The 12,163-nt window shown below is 39.5% G+C and overlaps 1 protein-coding gene across 2 annotated transcripts; it reads right to left on the bottom strand.

Moving 5' to 3' along the window:
* Nucleotides 1-386: 386 nt before the first annotated feature.
* Nucleotides 387-11,653, bottom strand: LOC121954960 (FERM domain-containing protein 6). Of its 2 annotated transcripts, XM_042502719.2 has the most exons (15): nt 11,470-11,653; nt 8,228-8,422; nt 7,991-8,081; nt 6,419-6,498; nt 6,141-6,217; nt 5,822-6,017; nt 5,525-5,680; nt 4,554-4,619; nt 3,998-4,066; nt 3,715-3,889; nt 3,063-3,347; nt 2,328-2,354; nt 2,085-2,216; nt 1,886-1,956; nt 387-1,789 (listed from the first exon to the last, which is right to left on the bottom strand). In XM_042502719.2, exons 2-15 carry the CDS (start codon nt 8,303-8,305, stop codon nt 1,499-1,501), a joined length of 1,794 nt encoding a protein of 597 aa, XP_042358653.1. In that variant the 5' UTR covers nt 8,306-8,422; nt 11,470-11,653; the 3' UTR covers nt 387-1,498. The 2 variants fall into 2 exon arrangements, with proteins under 2 accessions (XP_042358653.1, XP_042358654.1); XM_042502720.2 differs by lacking the exon at nt 2,328-2,354 and having other exon boundaries at nt 11,470-11,650.
* Nucleotides 11,654-12,163: the final 510 nt, after the last annotated feature.

Genomic DNA, 12,163 nt, shown 5'->3' with positions numbered 1-12,163 from the left:
ACTTTTTACTTTGACTTTTATATACATCACATTTTTTTGATTGTCTAATCTTGTTTTTTGTGCTTTTTTTTCCAATTGTGAGGCATTTTGAGCTGCAGTCCCTGAACATTTCCAGAATTTGAGGACATTCAAGACCTCTGTATCAAGGGGATCCTCCTTAATTCATTTTTTGATACATTTGCTCTATGTTGAAGCTTTTTTTAATGCACTCAGGCACATTGTTTTGCCTATATCCAAAGTACAAAAAACCCAAACAAACCCAAAAAGTTGAGTACCACTGCCAGACTATACAGTCTATGAACTATACCCATTAAATGGAATTCAAATTTAAACATTAGCATTATAGTTGTACAACAGTACAAAAAAACTAAAAACAGCTAGTTCACTTTAGTTGGATAAGAATTTATTTTCACTAAGATAAAAAACATTGCTTTAGATAAAAAATGAATTGTTCAGTATTGCGAATTAACTCTAACAGTTTGTACATTATTGGCATTGAGAAAAAGTTGATGTGGTTAATGACTTACAATCATTCCAAGTGAGCTCCTATCAGCTATGACATCACTTCTTTTGCATACCAATTATCATGTACAAAACAGTGAACATAACATCTGAGAAAGAAAATGACAGAAAGACTCTTTGTTTCAGGGTTACATAATACAAAAATACTGCAGATTCATTATACATTTACTGGTTACAGAAATAGTGCTTTACAAAGAATACTTAATTAAGACAGCGGGGTGACAGTATAGAATGGGGGAGCTTTGGATGAATGCATTACCAGCTGTAAAGAGGTTCAATTTTCCACATCGGCAGCTACATTGCTGTGGCAGACTAATAGGAAAAGCATGACAGAGCACACTATACAAAAATAGAGTATGTTATAAAATATGATTTAAAAAAACATGATAAAAAACAGGAGTGAAAACATTAGCACCGTGGCTTCTGGAGATTCTCCTGAATGAAACAAGGAAATTTAAGCGTTTATATTATCAAATAGGTTTATGGCAAGGGAGATAAGTCCCATCTGAATGTCCAGTACAGCACGAGTGCATAGCCTTAAAATGACCAAATATCTCTTCCTGTCAAACACTCTGCCCCTGACATCAACTTATTTGGACATTTCAGAAACATTTGAACAGCCTGAACTTTACAAAACACAATACAATTGATTAGAACCATTTTTACTCAAAAGGTGATATGTAATAAAATAGTGCAAGTAGTATGTACATAATATACAATAATAAATATGCTCTGCTCACTGATCGAAATGTTGCTGATTAAGGTCTCTGTTCTCTAATCCACATCTTTTCTAAGAGGAATGAGGGGTCCCGTCATTTTTACCAATGTGTCTCTGCAATTTGAAACACACACATCCCACATTGTCATCACCACACAGTAGAAAACTGAGACATTCATGTGCTGGCAACCTATGTGTTAAGCTGCACTGTAAATGGAAGAGAACGGGCCTATTTGTGGACATCAACACTTGATGTATTCAAAGAAGGAATTCCAGAAACTGTTCATCACCTAACATGTCCAGGGAGAGGCAGTTGGTAGACCTGCGGCCATAGAAGGAGGGTTTGTCTTGGCAGTGCAAAAGGGGATGATAACTGTCACCAACAGGGGTCTTTGTGTTTGTTGAGGCATCTAGGAGGCCAAAGGTGTAGCTGTGGGAGGAATCAGGTGGCAGTGTCGTCCCCAGGGGGACTGGAGGTGGAAACAGACGTACATCATCTAGACTGTGGCTGTGCCGATCCACGCTTACTTGTGCCCTAGATTTCAGCATCTAGAATAGAGACAGAAAGTAAAGATAAAAGCTAATGCAACAGAGAAATCCAATGGAAGCAAAGAAAAAGAAGGGAATAAAAGATAGACGACCAACCTGTTTTAACATATCCTTGTTATGTAACTTCTCAAGGTCTTCATCACTGTCTGGGGTACAGGCTTTGTTTTCTATCGAGACCAAAAGATTTTATTAGAGTTTGAGATTGCAGACAATTTTGTTTTCACTAACTGGATGAGAACAAATAAAATACTGTTTGAATGATATCCTGTATGTCACAATAAAATTATTTATTTACTTGGTGAGTGAGTCTCTGAGGAGAGTTCTGAACAATCGACTGACACTCCTTCAAGAAGATCAGCCAACTGGAACATCTCGTATGGATCATCCACAAGAACCTCCTTTGGACTTCCAATATTGGTTTTGATCTCTGGGAGAAAAAATGTTTAAAAATCTGATTATGAAAAATCTGAAATTTATTTCATTGTGCTTCAAGATCACTGTGAAACAAACAAACAAACAAAAAAACGACTTTGCATACCATGTGTACAAGGGCTCAAGGTGTGTACTGAAAGAACACAGATATGCAAATTACTTGAGTATCAACAGACACTGTATTGTGTTTTGTGATACTGAATCTATCTAATCTATTTTCCTTTTTGGGGGCACAAAGAGCAGAGTCCTACAAAACAGCTAATTTAAAAAATAGCAACCCTTGTATTGTTATATGTCTCGTATTGCCAAATTCTTGCCAATACACAGCTCTGACTGAAATACTAACATTAGGTTATCTTTATTGAAAGGCGGGTTTTGCATAGTGGATAGCCAGAGGAGGCACTGTGTAAATCAGCGCAATTATTCCCACCGAAAAAAACAGCTAAAAACTCATACACAGACTATACTGAGGTCCCAGGGATGCACAGATACTGTGAAGCCAACCCTCCTTATCAAAGGTTAATACTTTATACTTAAAATATTCTTATATTAATTATTAACATCCCCAGTACACAGTCTTTAGGCTTCACTACCCACATTTACCTATGAGAAACCTTTCAGTGCCAAGTACCTCTTAGTTAAGGGTTATGTGAAGGCGATGATAATAACATTATTAAACTCACATATTCTCAACAGATCACTGCTAAACTATTAGTCCCCAAAGAGTAAACACATCATTTCATATTCAATTCAAAAAATGAAGCACCAATTTAATAAAAAAAAATGCAGAGGGACTGATAAGATGTTCTGTACAAATTCTTCAGTATAAAAATCCTCTCACCTTCCTCTTGCCACCCCTCGTCTTCTATTCGAGCTTTACTGCCGGTGTCAAACCCAGAGGTACAGGAGCTGCCACGGCTGGCTCCTGAGCTGAAGCCCTTCTCTGCTTGCCGTTGACCTTCCTCCTCCATGGAGGCCATCTCCGTGGAGATGCTGTGTTGACGGGCGTCGGCTTCAATCCCAGAGCTGCTGGTGGAGTGTCGAGACAGACCAGGGCTGCTCTCACTGCCTGGGGGGTCCAAGTCCAGGTCATCGCTGATATATGACTCTCTGTAACGCTTTTTTTCTAAAATGAAGAAAAGACATTATTTTCTATTGAAGGATAAATCATCTTAAGGAACTATGGTAAGATGTTTGTTAAAAGTACTTAAGATATACCAAGGATACTAGCTGTGCTCAGTGAACTGGAAACTACCATAAGCTGCTTAACATGTTAGAAAAAGTATTGATTATGCTTTAAAGGTTGCTAATCAACAAAAAACTCTTGATTGTAGCCACAGTGCTACAAATGTGATTATTAACCAAAAGAAGTGACTTTTCTGAAGTTATGCATTCCTGTGGCTACAGAAGTGTTCTGCTGAGTAAATGTGGCCCCCGGCCAAACTGTAATTATCACTAATACTAATCTTGTCCTTATATTCTCCCTCCCCTACCTTCGCTCTCCTCCAGCTGGCGTAGGTGTTTGAGGGCAGGCTGAAGGCTGAGGTAGATGCGATGGCTGCTGCTCAGGTGCAGCAGGAGGTGGCGAGAGCGGAACGATGACCCGGTGTAGTAAACCAGCTTCCTGGCTGATGGCAAGCCATCTGGCTGGATCTCGAATTTCTTGCCCTGAATGGGACAACATATTATACATAGGGTACATAGCTAATGCCCATTAAATAATTACAACAAATCCACCTCGTCTTAACAGAAAATGGAAATGAGCTGCATGCTTACCAGGAAGGTGAGACGGCCCACGTTTGACCAGGGGAAGTCGTACAGCAGCTGTCGAATATTGTTCACCTCCTACAAATACAAACCACAAGCACACACACATAATGAAAAGAAATAGCTCAAATGCTGGTGAGTTTTTGTGTTTGAGCAACAAGAGATTTCTGGATGTGTAATCTACTGGGATATATTTTGAAATTAGTGATCAATAATCAATTGTCTTTTTGTTCACAGGAGCCATCTGGACTTGGCGAAGAGGCCAGGGGCTTGTCATGGTATCTCACGGTCTGCTGGCTCTTTAATCACCCAGGCCTGGAGCCCTAATCCCCCCCAGATGGCCCCTGATGGACAGATCAAACAACCGACGGGCATTTGCAGACGGCTCCTATCTCTTCGTGCACTGCTGTTGGTGGCAATCCCACACATTCTTCACACGTCTCGTCAGAGGTTTTATAGAGCTACAACAAAGACTGAATCTTTGAGCCAATGCAGATTCACTCTTATATACGCATGTGTTGACGCATACACCATGCATCAATAACACACTCACACATGCACGTACCTGATAAACCTGCATTCCTCGCAGGGTCAGACCGAGCAATGCCGTTCCTCTCTCTGCCTTTTTGTCCTGGACAAATGAATGATGAGATGTCAGAGAGGCATCTGAACAGTTCAGATAAGATAGCTTTTTCACAGTTGAGCCCCTCTCCTACTTTACACTGGGGCCGCTGCTAACAACAAATTAAAAGTGATAGTACATTACGCAATGGACGGGCCAGCGTTCAAACTATCACTCTGGAGATGAGTGATCTTGGAATGGGGAAGACAACAAACTGGATTAGATGGAAGGTTACATAACTACCCCATAGTCATTTATCCAGCACAGCTCAAATGAAGCCAGAGTAACAGTATTTGTGCTGGAAAAGACAGTGTCTTACTCAGAGGGAAGGAATACGTCTGGAATGGCCGTAGATAAAAATTTACAGAAAACAAATTCCACTATCCACTAGCATAAATCACAATTTCTTTTTTTAAATAATATAAAACAACCGTGCAAAAAAACACACCCTGCAGCTAGCAGGTCTCTCATCTATCCCCCTCTGTGCTGCTTCCTGCATGTCTGCAGCTCCCAGCACCAAAGAGTAGCGTGAAAGTCAAGAAAGCTCACTCTGCAGCCAAAATATCCCTGAAAGTACACTGCACAGAATGCTGACTAGCAGAAAAAAAAAGACTGCTTGACCTGAAGTCATCTCAGTCGACTGAGGGGTCTCTGACCGATGATTTAAATCTCAGAATTTCAAGGGGCAGCCCAAAAAGTGATGTAAAACAACAACAAAAAAGAGGCAAAACCCTCTGAGAGTCTGTATGTCTTTCTCCTTTGTAGGAGAGGTGGTGGGGCCTTTTGAATGTCTGTGCCCAGGGGCCCACTGTCTCATTGTACGCCCATGCCTGCAGTGCTCCCAGTGTTGTGCTCCAAAAACTCAATTCAAGCCACCCAATTAATGATACTGAAAGACTATACTGACTCATGACCTTTTGCAGTTTGTAAAACGTGACAGGTACATCCTCCAGTCGACATGACTCCCTGATGAAGAGCAGCATGGCATCCCGAGCAGACATGCCCCACAGCTCCTGATGCACCTTGGGCCCATGGCAGAGGAGGTAATTTACTCCCCTCTTAGCTACAATCTACAGAAGTAAGAAGGCACAACCACTGATTAGGGCAGACTGCACAACAAAACCTCAAAACATGTATTTTCAAGAACAAATGTAATACAATTTTAAACTGAACATTTTTTTTAAATGCTGCTGCGACAAGGTAACACCTACCCAAGGGGGAAAATACTCCTTAGGTTCAAAATAAGGAGTGACCTCCATATCGTCCTTTGGCAGCGGGTGGTCACCAAGGTTAGCCTGCAAGGCGTAACCTGCCAACTGGAAGTACACCTCCTCCTGCTGACGACATTCAGAGCGAAGCACCCGTTCCCGCAAGTCTGAGTAATACAGATGCCGTGCCTTACGTTCACTGGTACCAAAAAAAAAGAAGAAAAAAAGATGTCAGAAAGCAGGACAAAGACGTATGGAAAAAAAAAAACCAAAACTAGTCAAATAGTGAAGAAGATACATACAGAACATATTTATGACATACCAAATGAGTCTGCCGTTTTCTATGTAGTACTGCACTTTGAGGCAAAGCACTAGAGGCAGCGGCCTTCTGTGTAATCCCTGTATGAAGACAGAGATATGTTAGAGAAGGCCTGTGTGCATCTTTTTGTCATGCTAAATGAAAAGTCGTGGCATGTAGGCCACTGAACTGTGCCTCCCAATTAACTGACATCTACAATTAGTTTGGAGAGTGGGTCACAGCAAAAAAATGCTCCTAATTTACTGTCAAAATGTTAAACATTTTGCAACAGACTACCTCACCTTTACTGAATCTTGCTTCCATTCCTTTGGAAAGTACTTAGTCAGTTTCTCCTCCATGTCTATAAATATGTGCTCATTGTCTAGGAAGGAGAGAGACAATCAGGAAACAAGCAGACAGTTAGCAAGCAAACAAAACAATAGTGTAACCAGGCGGAAAATCTCACCAACAATGGGATTAATTAGGGTAAAGGAAAAAAAAGCCCTTGTTCTTCCTTTGCAAATGAGGCTACTAGCAAGCTAGTGACAACAATGCTAATGTTAATGTTTCAGCGGTAGCATGGCTGCACAGACCAAACAGCTATTGCAAAAATATTTACAGTCTTGCCCACAGTTTTCTTTTTTTGTGTTTTCTCCACTGCATTCACACAAACCATACGTAATTTTACATTTATTGAATGAAAATTAAGAAATTAGGTAATAATAACATTAGTAGTAGTAATAATAATAGCAACAATAATAATACTTACTAATAATTACTATTCTTATTTATTACTATTATTGTCAATAATAGTAACAAATAAAAATGGGTAATGTGAGTGTAAGAGTAGGCCCAATGACACAGGGTGAATATGTTTGGACTGTGCTGACATTTTGTTTTTTTATATATCTAATAGTCCCCTGAATATGACCATGTACTGATGTGAATGTAGTCTTATCCAAAACACAATTGAATTCTGTTTCAGCAGAGGAGCTAAAAAGCTGTTTGCAACCTGTGCTGAGAGCGAGGATGTTGTATCACTCTCCGCCTGGTCCCATGAGTCATGACATGGGCATTTTCTATTTCACCCTTATCTCTTTTGTTCAACTTTGTGTAGTCAAATCATGCTCCCCGAGCTGTTTCCCAACACGTTCCTTTAACCATCCATCTCTCCTTTCAGCCTGTTCCCACTCTGACTCATTCCAGCTCCTTCACCTCTCATCCTTCATTCAAGTCTTTGAGTAAGAGTTGAGTAAGGCGGCCTGTGTCATGACGAGTCCCCCTACCTCTTTTACCTCCACTCCCACCCTCTTCTTCCCATCATCAATCCGTCCCTCCCTCTCAGTGAAGGGGAGGAATGCAAGGGTGCATTCCAGGCTTTAATGAAGTTAATATTGCAGGAATCCAGGCCTAAGTGATCGCTGAACCAACACCACAAAAACAAAAGGCTGCTTGTTCAAGTGGTGAGCCACACAAGATTACCAAGCCATTTCAACGTATTTGTACAAAGGCCGAAAACAGAAACGCGAGGAAACAGAAAGTTCAGAACTTTGCTCAGTGGCTAAAGTGGATTACACCATTCAATTATGCAGACTGGGAGGACGCAATGACGTGTTTTGGCTTTAGTGAAATAGCCTTTTTAGCAGAAAACTGTTTCCACAATATTACATAAACAAGTGCCACCAAAAGAGTGGCACCACAAAGCCCTGCAGTCACAGTCATAATCCCAGCATGATGCTCCTGGTTACAATCTCACTGGCTGACTGCTGAAAAGTGGTTCAGGTGTGTGATCGACAAAACTTGTGACAATACTGCTGAGTGCTCTAGTGTGAACAGTCTTCTCGGGTTCAGAGGCGTGAGGGTCAAAAACTTACCCTTCACAACTGTGAAGCCAAAGAAGTGCAGCTCTTTGATTCCAAGAAGCTCTGCCACTCGATTAAAAACATCCTGCCCCGTGGACTTCAGCTGAAGTGGATGAAAAGACAAAAAAGTCACTATTCATTCACAAACTATGCAGTGCAGCCAAAACACTGTAATGATAAACAGAACTTTGACCACCTGTTGAGACCTCTTGAGTCAAGAAGTCAACTAGACATATTAAAAACACCCACCCCGACGGTGATGTCCAGCTGGTCCTTGTTGGGGAGGAGAACACAAATAGTTCTCTCGTGCTTTATCGAGGTGGACATGATGTCTTGTGTATGTTGGTGATAAGTTCTTTCTTTCTCTTAAACTGCCTCCTTCTTGTCTCTCTTCCCCTATCCTTCACTTCTTATCTGTTCCAGGGCAGTTCCTCCATATTGTATCTGAAAAAGATAGATGACATCAGTGTGAGATAAGCAAAGAAATTAAAAAACATGATCCAGTAGTCCATTGTGAATCATGAAGACAGCAGAATGGAATTTGTAGCACATCTAGGTTCTGCTGCGCAGCCCTCTGGATTTTTATTGCATTATACTGTCAGTCAAAGCATAAACAATCCAACAATCAGACATATAAGTACATAAGTGTCTTCCACTATCCCACAGACAAGATTAACTCAACATAACTTGTCCATTCTGGTGGGGTTTAAGGCCAAGTGTTTAACCACCACAATTATATTACAGAAGGAACATCCAAAAATAAGCAAAAAACTTAAATGAAACGAGTGGGTCTTCCTTAAAAGGCATCTTGACCCATTAAATCAGCACACACTACAACTGTGTATGACTGAATAACAACAGGGATATAGATGGGTAAATTCAATGAGATTATCATCCTGTAATCCTTATAATAGTCATCAACTGGAAACAATGAATCAGATAATCCCTGTGCATACTATTCCAACATTAACAACAGCAACACAATGCTATGAAAAGGAATCGTATTATTGCAGATTCTGCTAAACATACCAAAACAAACGGCCATGGTGGACAGGGACAGTCTAACTGAAACCAAGGCTCACCTGAAGTTTGCCCCACTATGCTGATCTGAAGGCCCTTCTGGTACGAGGCTCATCTGATTAACGTCTCAGAATCAATTAATCAGGTTAATTACTGCCGCGCGCCGACGCTGATCCCCTTAAATCCAGCTCTTGACGACAACCATTTAAAAAAAAAAAAAAGGAAATGCAAGGGACAAAAACAAATGATCCATAACCGAAGCAGCCTGCTTGTGCCAATCTCCTCCAAGTAAAAATAAGACAATATACAGCATGGTAGGAGATTCTTGGACAGAGGCGGTTTCTTTGCATCATACCTATATATTTTAACACCTAAATCTTCAGTAGTTTTGCATTCACATTGGACGAAATTCTGTAAACATATGTATAAAAACACCAACAAAAGCCACAAGGAGATAAATCATAAAACATTATAAAGATGTTGCCAGTGTGAATAAAACAAGTTGTGGGAACTTTAAAAGTGTATTGGCTAAGAAAGCAAAACATTTGTTGTACCCAATATGATTTATGGACATGTTCAAACACAGCCCCACTCACATCTGTGTGTCAGTGCAACAGACATTAAAAAACCTGAAAATCCAGTAGCCTGAGCATCTGACTTGTCTATGAGTCAAACTCGGCAATTTTGTACAGTTATACTGACGCTGCAGCAAAAGGCACAAAACTCAACAGACCCAAGTGAATATTTACACTGACAATGTATGAATAATCATTGTATCAATAAAATCATTCTCTTTTAATGATAATGTACTTTTGGGGTCTTGTGTTGTACCTTTCTACTCTGGTCTCTACACATTCTAATCTATACAGCTTCATTTATATGGTAGTCATTTACTCAAAAATCACAAACTTGTATAAAAATGTATATATATTTTGATTACAGAGACATTGGAAAAAGGTTGCAGACATATGTGAGCGATATATTTGTGAAGCAATAAGACTGAAAAATAGAGACAGATTTATAAAGGTAAAAATGCATTGTGCAAGAATGTGAATGGGCTTGCGAGTGTTTTTGCTTGTTTTTGCATCTGCTCTGACCCTGCGGAAACCCTGTTTACGCTGCACATTTCAAGAACTAAAATACTTGTATTTAAGAAATTATAATAAGCCTTGCCAGACATTTGAACTCACATTTGCATTGTAATGTTTGGCCAATTAGCATTTGGATTGTTTATGTTGGAGACTTTTCCACACTTGACCTACAGTAAATGCAATATTAATGTACTTAAAAGCTCAGCTGGGAAAAAATGTCATAGACAACTGATACAATAACTATGAATGCACCTTAATATTCAAATTGAAAAGGGGTATCTTAATACAAAACAGCATGTTATTGATGGCACAGCACAAACAAAAGTTTACTTAAAAGAATAAGCAGTGTTAGTCATCAGTGCTGCCATATTACATCGAAATATGGCTGAAATATTTAAGCCATATTTTGATGTAATAAACAGCTGGTGTAAAGCATGAACAATGCTGAGTAACTAATGAATATGGTAAAGCTATACCAACTTTAACCAGCTTTTAATCCAAAGTGCAATCAAGAATAGTACACTCATCTGCATCCCAACTCCACAACAAGTTTACTATCAGCCCAAACAGTGTTGCCTGGCGTCTTCAGACATCCCCCTTGTTGCTGACCAGGGTGAAACCTGGCATCACATGAGAGCAGCCATCTGTATGCCTTAATTCCCCTCCAAGACTGTCATAATCCCTATTGCTGGCTGTTGGAAAAACATCCCCTCTGCACTGTGCAAGCTCTGGAGTGATCCTCGCAGCCCGCTAAAACCATAAAGTAGTAAAATAAGAGGGGGTATCTAAGAAAAAAACAGGGCCATTTATACTCACCCCATTTGAAAACAATAGGGTGAGCCAGCTTTTTAGTTTTGGGGGAGCAGTGCATATTTTAGGGTTGACTCAGAGCCCTGACACGAAAATTTATATGTGGATTTAATGATTTATTCAGATAATAAAACCTTGCTAAAATCAGACTTTTCAAAAACTTGGTACTGGAGTACAGCCTAGGAGAGATGGGCTGATACAGGTGCATTTAAACTTTCATGTTTCGACTTTTTCCCCATATTGTCGCCGGATTTACACATGTCGATGTTTTTAAGGCAGCCTCCTGAGCTAACGTTAGTAACGTTAGCCGTGCGTGCTGTCAAAGTTTTCGAGTAGCTGATTAGACATATTTATGTTTTGAGTGAGCTACCTGAAAACAGAAAGAACGAGAAACTTAAGCCTTAACACACGTTTTAGTATTGTTTTTATCCTTACTTCAAATCGTGGCAACATTTTCCTAAAGGAAAAGCGTGTGTTTGGTTGGATGGGTTAACAGTTACAACCTAATGCAAAGTGCATCACTAACTTTGGCTATTCATTTAGCAAGCTATGAAGCAGCGAGTTACTTACCATGACAGTATACGACGCAAAGGAGTTCAAAATTCAGTCGCAGGTCTTCTCGAAGTTTGTTAAAACACAAAATTTTCTTTTTTTATCCGAGTTAAACTTGACAGGACTGTGGAGGACACCAGCTTGTCCCCATCCCTGTGTTGCAAGTTGCAACTTCTTCAACCACGGTGAAGCCCCAACGATTGAGCCGTACCATTTTGATTAGTTGTGGGGGTAGTCTTGTTGTGATTGAATTCAAGTTGGACATGTTCGTACTATTTTAACTTTCTGTTAAATAAACACTTCCGTTTTATTGAGTGTATGTTGAGTAAATATAAAGATGTTTTTGTATCCATATGTAAATATCACCATAATAATATTTCAAAACAATGCTGGACAGACAGGTCCCCGTGTTTTGCAATGGTTTAGTGATCTCGTGCTAATTAGAGGTCCAAGCACAAACAGGTTTGGGACCCTTGATGCTAATAATCAATAACATAGATCTTCAATAAAACGGAATGCCATTTCAGTCAGTGTTAAACAAATACTATGATCAGGAGATAAATAAATATGACTATCAAATAAATCCATTGTAGATAGATAGATAGATATTATTATTATTATTATTATTATTATTATTATTATTGCCATTATAATATATATATATATATATATATATATATATATATATATATATATATATATATATATATAT

The sequence above is a fragment of the Plectropomus leopardus genome, chromosome 13 (genome assembly GCF_026936395.1).
Source record: "Plectropomus leopardus strain MGB_pleo_1.0 chromosome 13, ASM2693639v1, whole genome shotgun sequence".
Lineage (NCBI taxonomy): Eukaryota > Metazoa > Chordata > Actinopteri > Perciformes > Serranidae > Plectropomus > Plectropomus leopardus.
This window is presented reverse-complemented; position numbering and strand designations above follow the sequence as displayed.